The sequence below is a fragment of the Etheostoma cragini genome, chromosome 6 (assembly GCF_013103735.1).
Source record: "Etheostoma cragini isolate CJK2018 chromosome 6, CSU_Ecrag_1.0, whole genome shotgun sequence".
In the NCBI taxonomy this organism is placed as follows: Eukaryota; Metazoa; Chordata; class Actinopteri; order Perciformes; family Percidae; genus Etheostoma; species Etheostoma cragini.
The window spans coordinates 19367865-19392845 of record NC_048412.1 but is presented as its reverse complement, the minus strand read 5'-3'; the positions used below and the strand labels follow the sequence as shown (position 1 = coordinate 19392845).

The following is a 24981-nucleotide window of genomic DNA, read 5'->3' as shown; positions in this document are numbered from 1 at the left end:
TATGTCTTGCAATTCTATGGACGTCTGTATTTAAATATATCCATTACAAAATAAACATGTTGTCCTTAATTTTGCTTGTCTGCAAAACATTTTTTCAACTAATTTCTAAGCGCTTTCGCCTTTAAGACTTCTGATCAGTGCAAGCTTCCGTAGTCCTTGTAGTGGAAGAATGGCTGACTGGATGTTGCTCCGCTGTATTTTAGGGCCTCATTTACAACGAATTCACCGTTCTCCGGAGCAGTCTCGGCCTGAAGGCAGGGGCGGGAGAAGGGTAGGGATATTTATAACGTTTGGCATTTGTTTGAGAACAGCCGACTGCGAACACTGAGCAGTATTTAATGTCTTAGCATCGATGTAGCTTGGGCTACGTCCCCGGAAGTGTCAGGTGTTTGTTATTGAAACCCTGCTGTCACTGCCGGGGTGACGGTTTGTAAATGAATGAAATGCTAACTGCACATCAATACGCTTGTGTTCATGCTCAATTACTTTTTGTTTCGCCGTCACAGTCACTGAAGCCTCATAAACTGTTTTTGTCATTGACATTAGATGAGAGGAAACTTTGCCAAAACAGGAGAAAAAAAGATAGATGCTGAACACAAAACTAATAATAAGAAAAGGCATGCATATTAATTTTAACAGAGCCACTGTAAAGACTGTGTGTAGCTGGAATATATATATATATATATATATATATCACCCTGTCTCTTTAAATGGCTACAGTAAGTGCTACTAGCTAGCTAGCTAGCTAACGTTAGCTAACGTTAGCTATCTGAAAGGCAGACGTTAGCAACAGTGGTCACGTAATGAACATCATTTTCTCTCACAGCAGGGATGGACCTACCAACCCAGGAGTCTGGAGAAACATACTCATAGCATCATCGGATGGGTCAGTAAAATTGATAATACTGTTGAAAAGTTCTGTCAAGTAAAGTTCACTCCAGTTCTGAGGTCTTCGCACTGGCTCCCTCTCTAATTTCAAAAAGCTACTGTTGTGTGGCCGGGTTGGCTTGGTGGCTAGAGCAGGCTCACATTTTCACTTGAAGTTTTAATGCCTCGACGCATAAGTCATGAGTTCGAATCCGACCCGTGACTACTTCTTACATGTATCCCCCCTCTTTCTCTCTCTCCTTTGTTACCTCGCTGTCCTGTCAAGTTAAAGGTGGAAAAAGCCCTCAAAAATAATACTGTTGGTTTATAAAGCACTGAATGGTTTAGGGCCAAAATACATTTCAGATTTTCTGCTAAATTATGACTCATCCGGGTCCCCAGAGTCAAAACGAAACATTGAAAAGCTGCATTCAGTTTTATGTCCCACATATCTGGAACGATGGAGTAACTGCATCTGGAAGGGCTGGCAGTAGCTCAGTGCGTATGGAGGTGGGTTGGGAACCGGAGGTTCAAGTCCCCATATCGACCAAAAAGTACTAAGTGTGGATTGGTGGCTGCCACTTAACCTCCTGGGCACTGCCAGGTGCTCTTGAGCAAGGCACCATACCCCCCCCCCCACCACTCAGGGTGCTGGTGTTTCTCTCCATTAGTGCACGTATAGGTCCTGAGCAAGTGTTTGTATTTCAGGCCTGTGTGTGTGATTACTAACAAAGTTTGTACGCACAGTGTAAATTGTAATTTCCGCACAGCGGATTAATAAACAAAAATTTGAACAGACTTACTACCAGAAAACTGTCCGCTGCAACTCTGTTTTTTTCTTATTTTAAACCCATCATATTGTATTTCAGCTTTTTATTTCCTATTGTCTTTAGTGACCGTTAATTATATAACTGTTTAATTGTATTAACATGTCCTTTTGTGGTGTATTTCTTTTGCACTTTGCCTCAATGCTTTTAACGTGTTTAACATAAAGCACTTTGAATTGACTTGTTGCTGAAATGTGCTATATAAATAAACTTTCCTTTTCTTTTCTCTGTCCAGGCTTCAGCACTGTGGTCTCTGTCTTACTACAGCTCTCCTCTTCTCATCTGCTATTTGTACAGGAAAGGTAGGATATAAGAATTAGGTTTGATGGAAAACACAGTGAGACTTATTTATTCTCCACTACTTACTGCAGTGAAGACCAGAGGTGAAATGATTAGAAATATTAGTTGATTTGTTGACATGAAAATGAATGAGCAACAATTTTTATAAGTCACTTATTATGGGATAACAGCACATAATCTCCGCTTCCAGTGTCTTTTCTCTATTTTATAGTGTTATAAAATAGAGACAATAGTTTGGTTTTTGGACTGTTTGTTGTACAAAACAAGACATTTCAAGATGTCACCTCATCAATTTTAAAAACAATTATCACATTTAATGAAAGTTAAAAAAAGATTGATTGAGAAATATAAAGAATTTGTTATCAGTTTGATTATTATGTCTGTAGTTTTGCTACATATATATATTTTATAAAACACTGAAGCTTTTTTATTGTGAACACTGTAAAATATATATAATCACATGTTTCAGTAGATGTTTTTTTTTTTTCAGAATGTTTGGCAGTGACAAATGTTAAATGTATTTTTTTTTCTAGATGACATTTCTCCTTCCATTAAAACTGCCACTGGGTGTAATGTTCTGTTCTCCTACAAGTGGAATTAAAATAAATTACTCAACTGAATCATCCAGTCAGATTGCCACAATATAAATGAATTGCTTGTGCTACTCCATAGGTTATAATTGAGCTTCTGATTTTGATTTATGCATATTGTTGTAGGGTAGTGTTCTTACTGTGAGTCTTTATGTTTGTGCCTGTTTATGAGGCTCAGATCTCGCGGGGGAGGGGTGGGGGGTGGGTGTGTGGATGTCTTAAGTCACTGTTGCTTTGTGTATTTTTAGGCTACATCTGCAGCAGTAAGCTGATTCCAGTGAGTCAGTATGTGGGAACAGTGCTGGTGTGTCTTCTAGGAGTGGCCTGTCTTAGAGGTGAGCCTACAGATTCCAGCTGACTTGCAGGCAATGAGTAATTCAATTCATTCATCCTTAAGATATCACAACATATGCTGTATATTCTGCATGCCAATAAGATTTCATTAACATCGAGGCGGTTGCACAGGGTCTACTCCCCCGAATCATACTTAACACATCCTTGAGGTTTTGCGTGTTTCATGTGTACTCTGCCTATGTCACTCCCGTTCCTTCATCCTCTCTCCCTTCCTCCCTCGCTCTCTTCCTTCCTTCATTCTCTCCCCCAGGGTGGGGGAGATGGAAAAACTCTGAGTATCTTCAGTTTATCTCCATTCTTGAAGAAACCAAGAAGAATCACACACCAGCAAACAAGGTGAGGTCATGGCAACTTGATAAAAGTGCTGTTCATCAGGATTTGCTGTTGGTATTAGTTTGAGCGTTTTTGGGGGAGGTACGGTGACAAAATATTATTCACTTATGTGTTTGTAAGTAAACTTATCTACTTTTTTGTTTGTGCTTTTCATGTAGAAAAATCTAAGGTGCTATGACTTTGACTTCTCGTGCTGGCCTTCGGATTTTAGCTGGACAGAAGTCAGCAGTCCGTAAGTGTCCTCTATTTTATTGCCTTTTGAGATTGCCATGTGTTTGCTTCAATTCTAGTTCATTATTAGACAAATTAGCCAGCTAGCTAACACTGGCACATTCACAAAAACATTGATTAATATGCATCACCCTCATAAATGAATAAATACGTTAAATTAAACGATGACTACATGCACCCAAAGCACTGAATAAATGCATCCTGTGATGTCAGTGATGTTTTAGGGCTCATCTGATTCATTGTAAGCTTTCAACTCTGTGTTTGACAGAAAACTATCCAAGGCTGGTGTTTCTCTCCTAAAGCCAGAGCCCAGACTAAGAGGAGCAGCAGACAGTGTCCTCAACTCTGTGCGCACTCTACCATGCCACATCATCAGGTATATGCAGTATATGAAGCACCATCCAAAAATACTCTGCATGATGACACTGCAGATATCTTACTAGTATCACAGGGGATAGATACAGTCTGCTTTATAGTAGGTTTGCATCTTATATCCCCCCTATTCATTCTCATTTGTCCAGGAAAATACAAAGTATTTGTCCAATGTTGCTACAGTGTCATCAAATATATTGTCTTCCTCTCCAGTTTTCTTATTGCCCACTCATTTGGGAGGAGGATGCTGTACCCTGGCTCTGTAGGTTTACTGCAGAAAGCCATGCGGCCCATGCTTCTGCAAGGCCAGGCTAGGTTAATAGAAGAGGTAAAAAAATACAACACTCACTGTCTGTCTATACTAACTTCAATAAACGATCACAATTCTCTGTTGATTTTCCTACTTTTTGTCACAGTTTGACGGCCAAAGGAACAAGCTTGTGGCCTGCGATGGCAATGAGATCGACACAATGTTTGTGGATCGGAGGAGAGAGGGGGGACAGAATGGCCAGACCCTGGTTAGTGTCTGGATCGATTTCTTGTTTTGTGCCTTGGGCTCGTTCCAACAAAACCCGTTACATCAGTCACACTACGGGTAGCTCTTGAAATGTATGATTTCTGCCACAGGTCATCTGCTGTGAAGGGAACGCAGGCTTCTATGAGGTGGGCTGCATGAACACTCCACTGGAGGGTGAGGAATCCACTACGTCACAAAAGTCCAAATGTTTTAAAATGCTTTAGCACAGAATGAAATTGTTGTATTTCAATTATACTGAAGTTAAATCTTGTGTTGATGTGCTATGTAGGTGGCTACTCTGTGCTGGGCTGGAACCACCCTGGCTTTGGAGGAAGTACTGTAAGCAGTGTTTTCAGATTTGGTATATCTTTAAACTAGCATTAGCTTATAGTGCATGGTTTTCCTTCACATAGTCCTGACAAACTGAAAGCACAGTGGAAAACAAAGGCATGTCAGGATTCTGGTTTCAATTTGACAGCATTGCACAAGAGGCACCCAAGTACACTCCATAACTGGAGTGAAATGAAACATTCTAAATCTGTGCATGTTTTTTTTAAGGTGGGTTGAGTGTTGCTGTTATGTTTAATAATGTAGGGATACTGCTTTTTTTACTTGGATCTTGTTGCCAGGGAGTGCCATTCCCCCAGAATGAGGCCAACGCCGTGGATGTAGTGATCCAGTTTGCAATCCACAAACTCGGCTTTCAGCTCACCGACATTGTCATATATGCTTGGTCCATAGGAGGATTCACAGGTACCCAAAGACCAGGATAATACATGATGGGAACTGTGCTATACATCGGAATCATGTTTTTTTGTCCTTCCTTACTGGTTCTGATTTTCCCTCTCTCTCCCCATTTCCTTTCTCAGCCAGTTGGGCAGTGATGTCATACCCAGAGATCCAGTCTGTAGTGTTGGACGCCTCCTTCGATGACCTCCTTCCTCTGGCCCTCAAGGTCATGCCAGACAGCTGGAGTGAGTCGTAGGGGTTGAAGGTCATACATCTATTAATTGTTGCAGAAGGGAGCTTTGTTTAAGTAACTGAAACATCTTGTTCTTCCTTAGGACCGTTAGTACAGCACACAGTTAGGCAGTACATGAACCTCAACAACGCTGAGCAGCTTCTCAAGTGAGTGGGGCAGTCTTCTTAAAGTGTCACTAATCATAAAGGTTAAAGTCCGCATCATTGAACATTACGCAACATATTGGAGTGTAATTGTTAAACTTACCGTTTTGTTGTTGGCGTAGCTGGTAGTGATGTGGCTGTTTAACACAATTCCTTCTCTTCCTCCAGATATCAGGGACCAGTCCTGCTCATCAGGAGAACCAGAGATGAGATCATCACCACAACGTGAGTCCCCACAGTCCATTTTACAATCAGTGTGTAGTATAGCAGGATTGTTTTCCATTGGGAGTGCACATGCATGATGTTACCAGGAAATAGTTTGAAATGGGATGTTAAATTCAGATAAATTTGATTAAAAGTTGAGTTAATTGTTAGTTAGTGAGTTAAGTGGGACCTAATTATCATTGTCATCATCATTGTTCTATATAAACAGTAGATGCATGCCGGCTTCTGCATAACATTCTAGCACTAGACCTTACACCATAGCAAGCAAATATATAAACATAATTTTAAAAACACACATTCTTACCAGAAAACTAGCCAGCACTTGAATTATCTGTTTACAGCACAGTAAACGTCAGTATGGTTGGTAAAGGTCAAGTGCCTCGCTAGTGAATGCAGAGGAAAGAGGAAGCATTCACTAGCCTACTCAGTAACACTATATAATATTAAGATGTACACTGTATATTACAGGGGTCCAGAGGACATCATGTCTAACAGAGGCAACGACCTCCTGCTCAAACTGCTACAATTCAGGTTAGTATTCTCGCTGGATATGGATCAATGACTCTGGACTTTTTGAGTGACGCATATATAAGTAGTGATGTCATATCCTTGCTTAGGTATCCAAAAATAATGACAGATGAAGGGGTTAGAGTTGTCAGACAATGGCTGGGATCCTCCAATCCCTTAGAAGAAGGTATGTGTGACTACCATTTCACTGTGTTGAACACTTTAATTGCCTTTTGTGTAAATTAGAATATAACTTATTGTATTGCACTGAAGAAAAAAATGTGGACATCTACATGTAGGATTTGAATGTGTGTGTAGTAAGTTAGTATTATAACAGCTGTGTAATGCCAGCTCACTCGCTCTCTGCAGCATCTGTATACAGTGGCTACGAGGTGGATGATGACTGGTGTGTGTCTGTGCTGCAGTCGTATCAGGCAGACAGGGATGTTTTGTTTCCATGGAGTGTTGGTAAGCCTCTGGGTCATTTCACATTTACAAGGCAAATGAACTGCACACAGTACTGCCCTCATACATACATTATACATCTCAAAGTACTTTTACATGGTCTCACACACTGTTACGTGTGTCTGTTACCAGGTGAGGATATGACTCTGGAGGGGAGGCGGCAGCTGGCACTTTTCTTGGTAAGGAAATCATCATTTGTTATCCATGCACTCAATCTGTGTGTGCAGTTCTTTCTTTAGCCACCTGTTGTCTTTATCGCACCGCTCTAAGTCAGGATACAAAGTCTAATTTCCCTTTCTCCAATTGGCATCATTTTCCTGTTTAAGGTTGGCTTACCTTCCCCCTTGTCTCACACTCAGAAAAAACACATCACAGCTATTCAGACATCATTACCACTGAGAAGACTATTCTGGTCGCCATAGCAACCAGCTCACCTGTGCTCTCAGGTTGACTGCTGTAATATATTTCACCGTGCTCAGCTTATTGAAGTAATTTAACATCAAACAAGAGCAGTGCCATCAATTACAGCTAATGCTATGCTTTTCCTCCCTGGGTAATTCCTTCTGAATCAGACTTTATTCACCTGTGTAAATCCTTAAGAGATGGGAGAGATTTGTAAGGCACTGAGCCAGAAAGGCTGAACCTAATGTAATCAAGTTCTGCACTTTTTGTTCATCGCCCTCCCACATCTCTCATTCTCCATTCCTCCTCCATCCATCTTTTTTTCCTCTCTCCCAGGCGCGGAAGTACATGCGAAACTTTGAAACGACACACTGCACTCCTCTCCCCGCCTCCGAGTTCCAGTCACCCTGGAGACTGTAAAGGAAGGAAGATGGATGGATGGATGAGAGGAAACAAGCAGCGAGGATGTGGATGGCCTGTGGTCAAAAGAGTGTGTTCTCTGACTTTGTGTGAATGCATTACTGTGACACTGCAGATTTCTTTTCAAGACATTCATTGTCATGTATAGTGTTGCTGTGGTGGCATCTGGCAAGATCTGGTCTACTTCCCCCTCCTACGAACCTGTAAAATATGGTACCTTTTTTTTCTTTTGAGGTTGTTATTCATACTTTTCAGTGTTAGTCTCCTAAAAGGAAAAGGGAGACAAGATGCATTCTATGTAAATGCTAAAAAGCCATCCCTCACTCCTTCCATCATTCCCTCTGGCTGTATCTGTAAAGAAGCAAGTATAAGTAGGAATGCAATGCTACAATATTATAAAACAATCTTAATAGGCGTATTAGTATTTTGAATAATTTAAATGCAGCCAAAATGTAAAAGCTTTTCAGGTTTATTTCTTTTATGTGGACACTATCTCTATGAACAAAGCTGTATCTTAACATGATCTTGCTCTTACGTGTTCTATTAAATATGCTGAATAAAATGTTTGACATAAAGGCCTGAATTCATAAATGTTAAATAGCGCACGCAGACACAAGACTTAGATTGCCTTCCAATACATTGCTGGATACTTATTGTCTGTCATAAGAGCTTTATTGAATTCCCTTCATACTACAATCAATTTGGAAAATGAATATTAAAATGATTACATTGACAAATGTGGAAATAACTCCTGATTTACATAATGCTTAGGGCAAGTCACATCATTTTCCTGAAGTTGTCCACGGCTTCTTTTACTTTCTCAAGTTCAGTTTGACTCTGCCGAAGCTGTGTAGAAAAGAAAGTAATTGTTTACCAGAAATCTACGTCTTACACCCTAAGAAATCCTGTGAGTCAATTTCTTTTTCCCACCTTATCAGCATCCTGCTCTTGCACCTTCACTGGCACCTTCTCCTTGTAGTCGCTCTTTGCTATTTTCTCTTTCATCTTCTCCATCTGTTTCTCCAAGTCACCTTTCTTTGTCATCAGCTTAGTCACTTCCTTCTCCACATCAATAAGACCCTTGGGGAATTAAAGGTGAAGACAAGGACTACAGTTGTAATTGATGAGCTTGTTATTTTAGGTCAGTAAAGGAGGAACAGAGGAAACAATACTCAAATAAAAGTGGAGGAGACTTAGTTTAGGAGGATTCCTAGCCTTTTTACCAACTAGGTGCGGTGCATTCATGCTCTTAGACTACTCAGATAGTCGTGTAACCTGTCAAAACAGAACCAGTGAATTCAACTGTTTGGCAACTTTAAGAACAAGTAGTATGGTAAACATCATGCAGCAGAACACGTGTCCAACAAAGCTAAAACAAATTACCAGAACTAATGTATTTACACATCAGGTCTTCGGTAGAGTGATGGAAAGAAATAAAACAAAATGGAACAGATTACCCTGCCCTCACCTTGAGCATAAGGTTGACAGTACACCTGTCAGAGGCAATAGCCACAGCACAGCCTCCTGGGACAGGCTGGTTTCCTGGCACAGGAATGACGGCCTGAGAATAAGACAAGGTCTGAATCTGCAGGCTGTACTTCTGCACCAGGGACACAGTCGCAGCGTCTATGCACTGGAGGTAGCCTGGGAGACAAATGGGCAAACTGAAGTTTAGACATCATAAATGATAATTTGTTGAAAGATGCATTCAGGATTCAATACCATCTGTGGTTGAAACAATCAAGTGTGAAGAGATGCAGCTAAAGTCCTTAATTAAAATCTTACTTAAATGTAAAGTACATGCACAGTAGTATTCACGGCTAAATTTACTTAAATTCTCAAAAGTAAAGTACTTCTGTGTGCCACACTGTAATTACTAATGTGTAGGCAGCATTTATTGGTGTAGCTGGCCGAGGTGGCGCCCATTTTAACGACTATAAACCGTTCTGTAGTTTATTCTACAACAATGCTTCTCATTGTTTGTCAAGTTTGTCAGTTCTTCTAAGTAAAATCTTCATCATCAAAGTAACACATATATATATATATATATATATATATATATATATATATATATATAATTAAAAGGTACAACATTTTCTTGTAAAATGCAGTAGTGAGGTAAAAGGTGTAAAGTAGGATAAAATGGAACAAAACCAACTAAGTACAAAGTATCTAAACACAACAAGAAATAGGAAAAATGCCTCTAGTAAAGAGTGGGACTATATTAAACTCTTAATACGCTTTACCTGTCATATGTACAGCATATTTCAGTTTCTAAACGTACCAGGTCTGTCAAACTAGACTCTGTCAACCTTTTCTTTTTCTTTCTTTTCAATGAGATTTCATGTAAGAATATAAAAAGATTTAAAAACACTTTTTTTCTCTTTCTTAGTAAATATATCACAGACGAACATTACAGTGTAAAAAGTACCATATTCCCTTTATACTGTAGTAGAGTAAAATTATCATAGAATGGAAATACTCAAGAACCTGAAAAATTGTACTTAACTACTAAAGTACCTATTATCATAGACCATAATAACAATGTACAAACATCCTTATGTATGACAGTTACACCCAGGTTGACAAATGATAAAATGTCCTTTTTCTAATTAAGCCTATACCAAGATTTAGTTTGTGTTTGGCATCTTACAGTCAGCTCTGGTCTTGGTCAGGTTGTAGTCAGCCCTCAGTGACCGGATCGTCTTGATCACGGTCATTATGAACTCCATGTCACGGTCGACCTCCTCACTGTGCCAGCAGAACTACAACCAGGCACAAAAAAACATATTGCTCACAAAGACAGAAGGAGAGCAGCACACAAAAATGAACTTTAGTGAGTATCATTTTGAATAAGCCACGTTCATTACTTTCACAATATCTGAAACGGCGACTTTACAAAAAAGTTGACCCGTGTAGTCATTTGTACATCCTCTTTTTTTTTGTTTAATATTATTTTTTGGGCCATTTTAGGCCTTTAAAATGACAGGACGGCTTAGACATGAAAGGGAAGAGAGAAGGGAATGACACGCAGCAAAAGGGCTGCAGGTCAGAGTGGGACTTGCGGCCGCTGCATTGAGAACTGAGTCTCTGTATATGGATGCCTGTTCTACCAGGTGAGCTACCCAGGCGCCCCATGTACACACTTATTTACCCCTTCCTGTTCTCACCTCCTCTGTATTAGGGTATGGTGTGACACTAATGCTGGGGGGATCACTCTGAGGTCGTCGACGTGGTAACCTCTGGTAGAGCTCTTCGCTGACGAAGGGCATAATAGGTGAAAGAAGGCGGAGACCGACATCTAAACAGGTGTAAAGGGTTTGTCTGCACAGCAGGGCCTCTCTCTGGCTGGCGCTGTCTTCCTCTGCTTTACTGAACACTGGTTTCACACTTTCCTGGAGGACAAGAAGAGTGGGAGGGAACGGATTTTGTACCAAGTCTTCTGCAAAAAACAAACTTTTTACATGCACTCACATAATCCATTTAAGATGAGGGGACCTTGGCTGCTCAGTAGTCTCAAAGGTTCTTACCAAGTAGACATCGCAGAGCTCGTACAGCCAGAAGTTATAAATGGCGGTCGTGATGGTTGGGAAGTCATAGGCCTTGAAGCCAGCATCACAGAGACCAACAGCAGCACTCAGTCGAGACAGAATCCACCTGTCCGATACACTTTCCTCTCCACACAACTGAGGGGGATTGGATAAAGTGTAAAAGAGGAAGAGATTCAGTTAACTTGACTTGTGTACAGGGTACCTCCCAAAATGTCAATGTGTACAAGTTTATGAATACAAAGCAGTGCAGCTAAGGGGTAAAACCAACCCCCAGACAAATAATGGTAACAAAAAAAACATGGTCAAAGTATGATGCGCAGGTCATTGGATGAATATAAATCAGCATGGAGCAGTGCTTGTTTATGTTGTCTTAGTCCTTCATCTTCTCCCCTGGTCTCACCTCGGCTTTCTCTGATGGTACAAAGTTGTCTCCCAGTGTATTCATGGCAAACTTCACAGCGTTCCACAGTTTGTTGCAGAAGTGACGGTAACCCAGGATGCGGTTGACATCCAGGTTGATATCCCTACCTGAAAGAGACACACACACAAACACACAGAGAATACAGAATCATTTCAGTGTGTATTAAAATAGATTAATTTTGTAGCAACGGACCTTGTACTATCTGACTGTAATGCAGTGTTTTGATATATTTGATGTACTCAAGGTTGAGATCCAGGCTGTTGGCCAATGGACTAACAAGAAAAGGAGAAAGTAAACGAACAAAAAAGAAAAGAGAGTTCACCTTGGCCAGTGTAAGCACACAGGGCGAACCGGAGAGCATCTGTGCCGCACTCTGGGATGCCATTTGGGTAGTCTGATGCCTGGCCCTGCTTTGCCTTCTCCACCTCCAGTGGATCTAAGTTGCTGTCCATCAAAAGGGCATGAAGACCCTAGAGGGTAGGGAGATGGGAAATAAAGAGGGATGTCACCACTGAAAAGAAAATGTGTTCTCCTTTTATCTTGAGAATGTGCTCAATTGCTTGTTGTTTTAATAGTACCTAAAAGGACCTTTAAAGGATTTTATTATTGAGGGTAAAGTACAATTCACTACAAGTCTTTCAGTGCCCTCTAGAGGACAGATCTTGAGATTGATCGCTCAATAATAGCTTGTTGGAAGCAAAAAAAGGGTTCTTATTAAAGCTTACATAAGAGTATGGACCTCAGCTGAGCAATGAACATGTGGTGACCATGTAAGAGACAACCCAAATGGGAGAGAGGAGAGAATGTATGTGTTTGTATATCTGAACATGCATTAAAGCGTGATTTGGCTTCACCTCGAGGGAGATCCCTGTAATGACATCCAGAGGGTCAATGACGTTGCCCAAAGATTTGCTCATCTTCCTTCCGTGGGCGTCCCTCACCACTGCATGAAGATAAACCTGAAGGAACGCATCATCGGTGCTTAGTCCTGTTCTGCTAATAACACTAATATCACATCATGTTGTGATATGTTCCTGTTTGGGCAGTTTTGATTGGTCTCACCTCTTTGAAGGGCAGCTTGCCTGTCAGTTTGAGGCCCATCATAACCATTCGAGCAACCCAGAAGAACAGGATGTCATGGCCCGTCTCCAGCAAGGTGCCAGGGTAGAACACATTCAGGTCCTGGGTCTATAGGAAAACCCCAAATAGCGACATTTTTGATGGAAATACATAAACAAGCTAAACAACACTGCTAAAAAGTGATATTTATACAGAATGTTTGTAGAGGAACAGTGACCGGTGAACCACTTTCAAATATTCAGCACATACACCACAATACCGCACTAAGTGCAACCTGCAAAACTGGTCTATTTACATTTTATCATACTGTTTAAGCAGTTGCATATTTTGTATTCCCATCCTGTACATATACACAAATATTTGTTGTTACATTTTATTCCTATTATTATTATTATTTTATGTATAATGTATGTATTGTACCCTAATATTACATTTATATTCTGTGCTGTGTGACTGATTTTGCTGCTGTAACACCATAATTTCCCAGTTTTTAAGATCAATAAATATCTATCCATCTATCTATCTATCTATCTATCTATCTATCCATCTATCCATCCATCTATCCATCCATCTATTCAAAGTAAAAGTCTACTAAGAGTTTAGGTGGCAGTATTCAAAGTTAATACGCTTTTCTTTATTACACAATTTGCCGTTTTAGAGCAGTGTTTCTACTGCAGAAGACGTCCTCATGATCTACTAACTAGGTGGTTAACCTCAGTCTTTTACCTCATTAGGCCACCCGAAGATGGAGAAGGGGAAAATGCCAGACGAGAACCAAGTGTCCAGAACATCCTCATCTGTAACACAGGAACAATAGTTATCTCATCTGTATGAATATGGAGTACAATTAATTACATTAGGTGAATCTGTGTAGTAGCAAAACATGAAGTGATTAGCTAACCTGTATAACAATTGTGGTAATGAGACAGCTAAATAAAAAGTGTTAAATCTTACCTTGTCTGAGGGTAATTTTGTCAGCAGACACATTGAAGCGTTTTGCTGCTTTCTCTCTGGCCTCCTCCTCCGATCTCCCACTTATCCAGTAATGACCGTCCATGTCCTGGAGGGAGGGAGAGTTGATGAATAAAAGAAGCAGTCAAAGAAATGTGGAATGACAATTTAAAATGCTTTCATCAGTCATCTAAATGCATCCAGACCTTGACAATAGTGACAGGCATTATCTTACCTCTCCTGGCTTAACGGAGGGATCGTTGACAGTGATGAAGTAAGCAGGAATACGATGACCCCACCACAGCTGCCGGGAGATACACCAGTCCCTGGGAGGAAGAAGCATGGATGAAAAGACATAATCAAAATAATCTACCTCAAAAGCGGCATTAGTTGGGTAATCAATGTAAATGTAAATGTGCTGTATTTATATAGAGCTTTTCCAGTCTTAACAACTGCTCAAAGCGCTTTGACATCTACAGGAAACATTCACCATTCACACACATTCATACACTGTGGCCGGGGCTGCCGTACAAGGTGCCACCTGCTCATCAGATAAACATTCACACACATTCACACTCGGATGCGCAGCACCGGGGGCAACTCGGGGTTCAGTGTCTTGCCCAAGGACACTTCGACAATGACTGCAGGGGCGGGGATCAAACCACCAACCTTCCAATTGGCAGGCAACCGCTCTACCACTGAGCCACAGCCGCCCCTCAATTAACTGATCCTATTGCCATCTATTTAACAATTTAGTATTTATATAATTTTTTGAGCAAAACTGCCATACATTCTTTGGTTGAAGCTTCTAAATTGTGATTTGCAGTTTTTCTTTGTCTTATGTGAGAGTAAATTATAATTTTGGTTTTTAGACGGTTGGTCTGAGAAACCAAGCATTTAGAAGAGATCACCTTGGGTTCTGACCAATGTTGACTTTTTTCACTTTTTTCTGGCGTTTTACAGACTAAAATATTTAGGATCCAGGAAATAATATGAGGATGAATTAATCATGACTATAACCGTTAATACAGCCCTACTATTGTGAGGTTCTTAACAAAGAATATTAGCATATTCCCTCCGTCAAAGTTACATTTAAAATGCTTACGTTTTCAGTGTTATGGCCAAAAGTGCAGATACTATATGTATCACTGTGATAACACTGTCTACCATAAATTAAGTTGACCGTAACAGCTCAGATCAATTTTGAAGTAGAAAACAGAAAAACACCTTTGTAATAAAGCGATAATTACCTGATGTTGTCCATCCAATTGAACCACGTTTTGAGGTGGTGATCAGGAATGATTTTGAGGCGTCCCTCTCTGACAGCGTCTGCTGCCTGCTTGCCCATATCTGTGCAGTTCACATACCACTGCGGCTTCAGCAGCGGCTCCACAATGTCTTTGGAACGACTAATCGGGAAAATTCACAATGGGGCTTAAAGGATGATCTAAAACACAAATAACCTGTCTTCTACTTATGCACACATGATCCTCACTTTACCTGCAGACTGGGACAACCATAGGGTTGTCTTTGATGTCTTTAAACTGGCCTCTGTCCTTCAGAGCCTGTAGCACGGCCTTCCTGGCCTCAAAACGCTTCATGCCCTGGGAGACAGACAGAATAGTTAAAATGAGAAATTAAGACATGAAACTGATACACCAGGCAAACTGTGAAGAAACCTGACTTTTAGCGTCACGGCACAAATGCACACACTGCAGGGGGAAGGGCGATAATGAGACACTATACCAGGAAGGGAGGAGGCACGTTAATGAGCAGGCCGTTCTCGTCCAAGATGTTGATGAAGGCCAGATTGTGTCTCTCTCCAACCTCGTAGTCATTATGGTCATGGGCTGGGGTAATTTTGACAGCACCTGAACAGAAAATGGTGCAGCGGGACAAGAGAGGCAGAGAGAGAGAAAAAAATAATAAAGAGAACAGCCATTATAAGGAAAGTGGCCTTGCTTAACGACTTGTTATAATTACTTATTCTCAGCACACAGCACATTGTCTCTTTCTGTAACCATGCCTACCTGTTCCAAAGCTCATATCCACAAATTCATCAGAGACAATAGGCATCTTGCGGTCACAGAAGGGGTGCAGCACCATTTTTCCCTTCAGATGCTGGTATCTGGGGTCAGCAGGGTGGACAGCTACAGCAGAGTCTCCCAACATAGTCTCAATACGAGTTGTTGCCACAATCACTTCCTCGTCTAAGTAACAGAAAGAGAAATGTGAAGAAATGTTTTACTCAAGTGGAAAAAGGCCCCTTTAATTCAATATATTGTGCTCTCTATGCGCTCACACACCTGATCCGTCCACCTTGTAGGCGAACGACACCAACACGCCAAACTCCACTTTCTCTTTGTAGCCAGGCACAGGCAACAGAGTCCTGCCACTGAGCTCCTTCTTATCCACCTGCAAACCACCCAGAAGATGTAACCAACTATAGCACGGCTAGGGTTAATAACATGGGGCTAGGGACTGTTTAAAGACATTTGCTATAAATTCCAAAATTACACTTTTTTAAGTACCATAATTGTATAAGTATAATAATAGGCACATATACCATATGCACCTTTTTAAAAGGATTATTTTTTTGCCTTTGCATACCCCACTCAGGAAATGCTTTTCTTTAACACAGAACAAAATAAAAAGTGACACTCAACCAATGCCCTCCTTAAATTAAAAAAAAATAAATAAGAAAAGAATAGTAACAACTGACACATTTTTGGGACTTTTGTGATTTTCCTGGAAACTGCCTAGGTATTACACTAATAAGACGCATACTTGCCTCTATGTCAGAGATGGCAGAGTTCAGTGTGCAGGACCAGTTGACCAGCCGCTTGCTCCTGTAGATCACACCCTCATCATGCATGCGGATAAAAGCCTCTTGGACTGCACAGGAAAGTTTCTTGACCGAGAAACAGGTTAATTCATGAGAATGAGGAATTCCGATTATATTCACATTAGTTTAGGAATTTCAGAAAAACTCACAGGGTCCATAGTAAAGCAGGCTCTGTCCCAGTCCAAAGAGGAGCCCAGCTTCTTCAGTTGGTGGTAGATACGATCTCCCTTCCTAAAAGACATAGGCGCTAAGTTATACCTATGCTTTTATCCCAGTTCAGTTGACATATTTTGTAAAAGGTAAGCGGAACCTCATTTATGTCGTCCTTGGAAAAGAAAACATGTAATACTGACTGGAAAAGAAAATGCATACATAACATATGGGGAGTATTTAGTTCTGCCTTTCATTTGAATATTTATTGTTTAGTTTAATTATTTCATACATTTTTTTATTTGAAAAATTTGTGCGACTTGGGAAATGTATGTACATGGAGGGGCAAATATTTGTATACTGATGTGTTTCTTTCCGTGTTATGATTAAAATCTTAATAAAAAACATTGTTTGAAAAAAAAAGTTCACATCTCCTTTCTACCACTTCCTTCACTCACTCATTTTTCCATTTCCAAACTTCCTGGATGAAGTTTTCCCTGCCCAGATCGTGGCGGTTCAGACCCCTCTCTCTCATCAGCTTTTTTTCCACCACCACCTGAGTGGCGATGCCAGCGTGATCACAGCCCGGGTTCCACAAGGTGGTCTCCCCTAGCATCCTGTGCCTGGAGGGACAGAGGAAGGCACGCCAATTCAAACACACGGTCCAAATCACATAAAAGTGCAAATGACATAGATCCCATGATGCAACAAAAGTATCACTGAAAACATGACTTTGAATTTCAGGCTGCGGAATATTCCAATTGTAGTTACCATCTGGTCAGAGAATCCTGAATGGCGTTTGTGAGGGCGTGACCCAGGTGAAGGGATCCAGTCACATTAGGTGGAGGGATACACATCATGAAGACACCCCGAGGGTTCTTGTCAGTAATACTCTTCCTCTGTAGAATGTAGTGAGGAAGAAACATGTTATTGCAGACTGAAATGATAAATAAAAAATATGATATTTTCTGTTGTGTGAATAGGGCGTGAGAGGGAGGACTTCCTTACCCCATACTCAGGCTTGAAGAATCCCTGTTTCTCCCACCATGAATACCAGGCAGCCTCCACATACTGAGGACTGTAGGAGTCAGGAAGCGGGCTAATGACATCTGACATCAGAGGAGAAGTAGAGAAAGGGTTGACATATGGACATGAAGCTTATGATGATAAAAAATGAAAAAAACAATGTATATTATGGAGGGTATGCACAAGGGGTTGGGGCAGAAATCGATTTTTAGATTAATCAGATTAAGTCTCAATGCAGAAAGTCAATTAGCGGGAACGTAAAACCCAATTTTCAAAACATAATGATCACCTGTAACAGTTTTGTAAGACTAAGCTGTGTATTAGCTGGTGAAACGTAAACATGTGCGTCGTGTTTACGCTCTAAGCTAAGCTACTTCTTGAGTTTTGGTGAGGATGGCGGGGCGTGAGCAACCACAGAGGGATACAATCCGATATGCTCCCCCTGGCCTAAAAGCTAGCACGTTAGTATTTTGGCTTCTATGAAGTTGAATGGAAAATGGATCTGACAAGAGCCACAATGTATCAAAGTTGTGTCTCACTAAACTAAAAAATTTTGGGAACACAACAAACATGAGAAACCATATTTCATGTTTATTGTATTAGTAAAAGATAGTGGAAAAGTAATAAGCAATAGTAGTAAGTAAATTAATCTGTTTATTTTAATTATGGATCACCAAGTAGTCACACAGTGAGAAAAAGAAAATCATGTATTAGATGTCAAAAATGTTGATGCATCAATCATTGTTTTATAGTCACATTGTAGCCCTCTGCATCCAAATTCAATTAGATGCTTAGAGATTCCCAATCCTACGCGCGGCTGTCTTTTTCACATAATAAAATCCCCAACACCACCACTAAGGGGCAAAACAAACATGCTATGATTGCTATGAATGGGGAAAGCTTCAACACCACATTATGTTGACGTCACAAGCATTCTTTCTGTTACAAGAGAGAAAACAATGATCACCTTTTTTCTCCCCCGGAGGAGTGGGGACACTGTATGTGATAATGCCCAACTCCTTCTTTTCCGGTTTGGCCTTTTTCTAAAAGAGAAAAACAGATGATGTAATCGTTAACTTACTGTGTGCAAGAACAACAAAATTGTATTATAATAATAATCATTTTATTCAGGACTCAAATGGCAGGTCCATAGTACGTTAAAAATCTACAATAATTACAAACATATAGCAATAAATACACAATTACATAAATACAGTACAATTCATTTAAATTTCTAAAAAGGTCAACAACCTTCACCTGTAATACACAAACAGGAGCGCCAATGTCTCCACAGTCTAGATGCATACCTGACAGAAGTAAAATCCATATGTGCTGAGTTTTGTATAATTCTGTTTTCTGAGACAGACATTCTACACAAAATAAGGTTTCTTATTAAGGCAGAACCGGTAGGCACACCAAAAATAAAACATTTGACTAACACTAGACCATCTTGGTTGTTTTGGAAGCAGTCTCATGCCATCTTTATACAATTGGCAGTATATAGCGGTGTACAGTAGTATGCCATGTTTATTGATATGAGTATAACTATTATTAGGTAAAAGCACCATACTCGATGGCATTAAACTGGTGTCTATGCAAAAATACATTAGGTGATTGGCAAACAGAGAGTTTGCATCAGAAAGGTCAGCATCCAAGTCTCCTACAACAAAAATACAGGTTGAGGCATTGTCTTGAATAAAAGAGCTAACAAAAGCTAATCTATTTAAGTATTCAGCTTCATTTTGATAACACTCATACAGAGTGTGTATATTTAAAATTAACTTTGTATCATGGCAATTAAACTCTGTACCAATAGCCCAATCCACACCCAATCTTACCACTGATATTAGTGAATCATAGTTTTTGTTCCAGAGGACAGCCACACCCCCAGGTATCCAACTTGGACAATATTAGTACTTAGATCAGTATTCCCCAGCCCCATAATATTTATTTTGTAATGTATTTAGACCTTCCAGATCCTGTTTAGCTAAACAAGTCTCTGGAAAAGACATCACAATTGTCAAGAAGCTTATCAACCATAAAGCTAGGTGAGTTATCCCCTGCGCTGTGTCCAAGATGCAGGCCACGCTCAATATATGACCCAACCCGAAACTTCATATTAGGCCTTTTATAATGACTGCGCAGAGCTCAATTGTCTGCTGTCTTGGGCAGTGATGCCGGTAAAGTAACGCGTCACTCTAATCTGATCTCTTTTTTCCAGTAACAAGAAATTTAACGGTTACTTTTTCCAAACCAGCAATCAGGTTAAAGTTACTTATCCAAGTACTTACTACAGTATTTTTGTAATTTTCCTAGTAAAATATATAGTAAAAATCTGTATTTTTGCTTTCTTCCTGTGGACCGTTCACGTGTACCACGCAGCGACACAAACATAAACAGCAATGAAGGGAGGAGAGAGATGCGTTTTCTAGCTGGAAATACATGTACTCACTATTTTGAGTTTGTGTCAGCTAAAGAGGGCAATATTAAGGTTTGTTGTACACTCTGTGCTGGTGGCAAAAAAAGTGCTATCTAGCTACAAAAACACTAAGTCAAATTTGAAGAAACATTTGGAGTCACAGCACTGCAGTCATACATACAGAGCAAGTCCCAGGTGGTGCAGGAGGTCCCCCACCACCCAAATCACAAAAGCCGGACTTAGGTGCAAAACCAGTAAGTGGGAGAGAGTTGAAGAAGTTGTTCGGGCAGTATGATGTAGAGGAAATGCTGCCCTTAAACACGGTTGACTCGCACTCTTTTGTGCCATAATAACAAGATCCCCACTACTATCAATGCTGAGCTGCGGATCCTATATTTCATTTACTTCATTGCATTCAGCCGTGGTGTAAAAAAAAAACTGAACCTGTTTCATGCCAATACAATCTTGTGACACGTAATTGATCTGCTCAGTTTTTTTGGATAGATAGTTCCTTAAGATGTCAGCTTCAAGATGACCACTGTAATATTACTCCCATCACTGGTAACAACTATTCCAATCTGCTTTCTATTCCTTCTCGAGGTTCACGAGTGTTATAGGGTTTTGGCTGTGAATGCCCCACCACAGCATTCGCATTATTTCTACATCTGCTTAAACACCTGACCATCTTTCACAATTACGCTCTATTAATGTGACTTTGATTGTGTTTGTAGAGGTATACTCAGTGCCACGGCTCCCAATGGGGTGTCAGAAACCAGGGTGCTTGCATATTGCCCATCTCGCTCCCGATCATTACCGGTGTAGTCATGATCTGGTACATGAGGCCTCTCCAATTCGACCACACACTGGTCCACAACTGCAGTTGTAATGTAACAGGTGGAAGCTCATTCAGATAATATGATACAAATCTTGGGATGTCTTCCCCACACTCGTTAAGAACCCTTAGGAACGCTTTGACGTTGTTAATATCCTTCTGAGGACCCTTGTGCAAAACACATTGTTGGGACGTTCTTTGGACAAACTTCAAAGAGTAGCTTCTACTCCTTAATCTACTCAGATGGTTAATTAGTGGAGGCCAGCATTACGATTTAATCCTAAATGTCGTTATTTTTGTGACAACAAAGTTCAGAGATTCATCTTCCATTATCAGTTTGCAATCAACAGTTTTAAATCTCTCAGGCTTTGTCTGTGAGCAAACTTTACTGCCACCCACGCAAGTGTACTGCATGGGCCATCTTGAATTAAGTTAGTTAGAAAGTTAGTAGTATTGTTGACTATGTTCTGGTTTAATTTTAAAGCTACAGCAAGGTCTTACAAGAAGTTCTATTTGTAGAAGTATTCATACCTCTGTCAGTGGCTGAGTCTTTTTCTTTGCCTCCATGTCCTTCTTCTGCTGAAACTTTTCCAGCTTTTCTCTCTTCTTAGCTTCCTTCTTCAGCTGGGCTTCTGTCTTTGGTGGACCTGAAGGAGGAATCATAAAGAAAATCTGAATACTGTGTAAGAAAACAGAAGACAAAAAAAGAATATTCACGATCTGTGGCACAGGACTTCCTGACCATTAGCTGTGGCATCGGCAGAATCAACAGCAGGTCTGGGATTAGCAGCTTTAGCATTTGCGGCAGCATTTGTTTTCGGTGTAACTGGCACCATCTTTTCACAAAGAGTGATGTTCCCCAACACCTTCAGGAACTGAGGCTGATTTGTGCAAGTCGTAAACCACCTCGTAACATTGGTCAGGACTTTCCTGTCTGACGGCTCCAACACCTAAAAAGAAAAGATTTAATCAGGTTATGATTGACTGGTATATGCATTATAACGGTCAAATGTTGACAGGCGCCAAACATGGCTGAGATTTCTCAGTACTAAATTGTTCCAACTACAGAAACATACTAAGACAAGTGTTGCACCACATACGCACGTACATATTTGAAAGGGAGAAGAACAGCAGTAGCTACAGCCATATCAGCCAGGGTGACGCTCTCCCCCACCAAGAAGGTTCTTGGTTCCAGGGCCTGATCGAGAACCTTCAGAATGCGCATCAACTCTGCACGGGAACTCTGCTGGAGCTGAGAACGCACAAGTCATTTAAAAATAATACCTCACAAGAAAATCACACACATATCCAAGAAAGCATTTGGAGACTTTTCTCACCTTCTTATCCACTCCTATCACCCCCATTAGTGGGAAGACAACAGCACAGGACACCGGGGTGAGTTCATTGTCTGCAAAGCTGAGCCACTGCCACACCTGGCTCTGTTGCTTTGTATCTATACCAGACCTGTTCCCCTGATTAGCCAGATACCAGGCCACAGCACTGGACCCGCTCAGGACGGAGTCACCTTCCCCAGAACCCAGCAGCAGGGTCGGTCTGGAGCGGGCATTCAGGGATGCAGGAGGGTCCTCTGTGACAGTTTTCAGGTTGGAGGACGGACAAAACTCTGCAGCTATGAGAGCCAGAAGGCTCCTGAAGTCATCAGGGTGAGGGGACACGTAGAGAGTGGCCATCTCTGATGAAGACACAGGCAATTATGTACATTATGAAGTGGTGATTTGTGCATATTTTCCTTTTGCTGTCAGTAAGTAGTTCAATCAAATCCAAACAAATATGCCTGACGTGATTCTCTAAGACATTCTTTAATTACCTGACAATGGTGGAGTGGGTGTTTGGTATTGTCATACAAGTTACATATCGGCATATCTACAATAACGTTAATAAGGGGATATGAGCTTTGTAAGCAAACTTAACGTAATCATTTAAGAAAATCATTTTAACCATATTGTACTGAACTACATGACTGTTCAAAAGTGTCAAACGATGGCTGTGTTAGCTGGTTAGTTATTTATCTTCATGCTACTCTGCCACCTGTCAAAAGCTGACGAAAAGTCATGCCAAACAAGCTAGTTAGCTTTAGCTAATCAGACAAACTTAACGTTGAACCAAAGAGGTTAATTCGAGCTTTTGTGAGTGCGTGCTGAGCTTTAAGCATGTTTACAAACTTAGCGATTATGGTAAACTCGTAATAATAAACCCATGGCTTGTTATGGAAAATGTCTTTAAGAATGTACCTTTTGAATGAAACAGGAAGAGAAATCTGCTTAAGTTAGCATTCGCAGAAGAACCAAATGATTCCTTTCCTCCGTCTGATGCAACCATGCAACGAGCTACCAACGTGTTCCGGGTTTACACGCTGCTTCCGCCACAAACCGGAAATCTATAAAATGTTTTATTTTTTAATAATGAATAAAACAAACCAAAATAATAATGGTTAAAAACAACAACCACCAACAATCAGTCGTCTAAAAACTATACAAAAAGAACATGAAATTAATAGCATTAACATTAAAATGTATACAAATACACACATCAAAATAAAAAGAATGAAAAATCATGATGAAAATGTTTCCAAAATAAAATACAAATCCTGAATTCATAGTTTAAAAGTCAACAGTAAGAGTATCAAAAGTAGAAATACTCCCTATCCATTACTATATATATGTATATATACTGTACATACATACATAAATACATATACACACATACAGTATTGGATAATTAGTATTGATGCTTTAACAATTGCAAAGCAATACGTGCAATGCTGGTCGAGATGGAGCTCATTTTGGCTACTTTGTTATGGTTGCTTGGTAGTTTGATCTATAAAAATGCATAACTCATGATCTTCTCATTAGTTTTATATGCAAAATTCTAATTCAAAGTAACTACTTATTTGCTCTACTGTATCTGACCATGAGCATTGACCAAAAAAGGACAAAACAAATGTTCTGTCTTGTTTTGATAAGGAAAACATTTTTATTACACAGGGATAGACAAAGAAAGAAAAAACAATGATATGCCAGCATTCTCTTTTATTGTAATGTACGTGTAAGCAAACCTTTATCATAACATTTATCATACAATAATTGTTTTGAATAATTACACCCAAAAGCCTAGTGCACAGTGTTTTTAATTCCTAGTTGGGTCACTTGTACCAGCAGCAGATTATTTGGAGAACTAGTCACAGTGAAGTGTGAGACCTGCAGTATTAGACATCAGTGATTCACTACATTTGTTTGAAAAACGTATGGCTATCCCTTTATTTTAACCGCATATCAAATGACATCAAACTGAAATAGTGCCCCCTTCATCACACTCTTACTCAAAGAAATTGACAAACCTAAAATAGAAAAAAAATTCAAAAAGGTTTGTTACTAATGGCGTCATGTGGACTTTCCCTTCCCTTTTCAATCTGACTCCTGCCCAAAAGCTTCTTTTACATCACCAATGACCATACCCATCATCCCCGTTATTATACCCCCTCCCAGCTTGAACACATTACCCACCCCATTTCCACTTCTAAACGCCAGCATTTCCACCCCTCTACCTACAGCTTTCACCTGACCTCCCATCTCTAACAACACTGTTCCTATGTAACATTCAATCTGCTCCCACAGCCGCCCTCCAAAGAACTTGGTCACCCACCAAGCATTATCCAACGCATCACAAAATATCCCCATTGTGTCTCCGGCCAGGGTCCCCATGCCAGTTACCCCAGTTTCACAGCTGTTCAGCAGGGCCCCCAGCATTGAGGACGAGCCGTAGTAGACACTGGCGAAGCAGTTTTCCCCGATACCCTGTAATGTTTCTCCAGCTAAGCCCATCCAAGACAAAAGGTCAGAGGTCAAGAGGTGGAGCAGGGAGTAGGTTTCTCCGGGCAGGGCAGACAGAACCCCAAGGTCTTCTTGAAGAACATATGTCACCTGAGTCAAAAGAGAGTTAAATGAGATTTAAAAAAAGGTGTGTGTGATGAAATGACAGAATGACTAGAGGGCATGTGATGAGGGAAATCTTGCTGCTGGCCACACCTCATTCCAGTCTCTGGGAGGAACACACTGGAAAGAGGAGATTTTCTAAACGCTGAAACTGAACATGTAAAACAGACTTTTTTCTATAAAAATTGACTAAAGGAGCATGTTTTTTTTATTAACAT

General features: G+C 40.4%; 4 protein-coding genes across 6 annotated transcripts in view; 1 reads left to right on the top strand and 3 right to left on the bottom strand.

Annotated features, from left to right (window-relative positions):
- Nucleotides 1-124: 124 nt before the first annotated feature.
- On the top strand, nucleotides 125-8097 carry abhd16a (abhydrolase domain containing 16A, phospholipase). 2 transcript variants are annotated; one of them, XM_034874213.1, is made up of 20 exons: nucleotides 125-271; nucleotides 830-886; nucleotides 1930-1996; nucleotides 2833-2919; nucleotides 3189-3274; nucleotides 3430-3503; nucleotides 3771-3878; nucleotides 4088-4202; nucleotides 4291-4392; nucleotides 4502-4565; nucleotides 4681-4730; nucleotides 5021-5144; nucleotides 5261-5365; nucleotides 5456-5519; nucleotides 5685-5741; nucleotides 6210-6272; nucleotides 6359-6435; nucleotides 6618-6716; nucleotides 6846-6892; nucleotides 7452-8097. In XM_034874213.1, the coding sequence occupies exons 1-20, from the start codon at nucleotides 170-172 to the stop codon at nucleotides 7533-7535; spliced, it is 1632 nt and encodes a 543-aa protein (XP_034730104.1). In that variant the 5' UTR covers nucleotides 125-169; the 3' UTR covers nucleotides 7536-8097. The 2 variants fall into 2 exon arrangements, with proteins under 2 accessions (XP_034730104.1, XP_034730103.1); XM_034874212.1 differs by having other exon boundaries at nucleotides 127-271; nucleotides 827-886.
- A 91-nt stretch (nucleotides 8098-8188) lies between these two features.
- Nucleotides 8189-23167, bottom strand: vars1 (valyl-tRNA synthetase 1). Its single transcript, XM_034874112.1, has 29 exons — nucleotides 23065-23167; nucleotides 22148-22504; nucleotides 21919-22062; nucleotides 21553-21760; nucleotides 21342-21457; nucleotides 18527-18602; nucleotides 17542-17642; nucleotides 17305-17432; nucleotides 16992-17156; nucleotides 16533-16614; nucleotides 16330-16449; nucleotides 15845-15953; nucleotides 15569-15748; nucleotides 15285-15409; nucleotides 15039-15142; nucleotides 14789-14947; nucleotides 13774-13864; nucleotides 13542-13647; nucleotides 13314-13384; nucleotides 12570-12695; nucleotides 12362-12466; nucleotides 11830-11977; nucleotides 11487-11614; nucleotides 11066-11221; nucleotides 10706-10930; nucleotides 10189-10300; nucleotides 9004-9179; nucleotides 8466-8615; nucleotides 8189-8381 (listed from the first exon to the last, which is right to left on the bottom strand). Exons 2-29 carry the CDS (start codon nucleotides 22499-22501, stop codon nucleotides 8313-8315), a joined length of 3834 nt encoding a protein of 1277 aa, XP_034730003.1. The 5' UTR covers nucleotides 22502-22504; nucleotides 23065-23167; the 3' UTR covers nucleotides 8189-8312.
- Nucleotides 11624-24981, bottom strand: part of ino80e (INO80 complex subunit E) — a 21971-nt gene continuing 8613 nt past the window's right edge. Inside the window, exon 9 of the mRNA XM_034874312.1 lies at nucleotides 11624-11642. The gene's annotated coding sequence lies outside the window, so the exon portion shown is untranslated. The remainder of the gene's footprint in view (nucleotides 11643-24981) is intronic.
- Nucleotides 23843-24981, bottom strand: part of LOC117946234 (endonuclease domain-containing 1 protein) — a 4278-nt gene continuing 3139 nt past the window's right edge. For both annotated transcript variants that reach the window (XM_034874234.1, XM_034874233.1), the window contains one exon: nucleotides 23843-24751. In XM_034874234.1, the coding sequence (XP_034730125.1) occupies nucleotides 24236-24751 (516 nt within the window). In that variant the 3' untranslated portion in view covers nucleotides 23843-24235. The remainder of the gene's footprint in view (nucleotides 24752-24981) is intronic.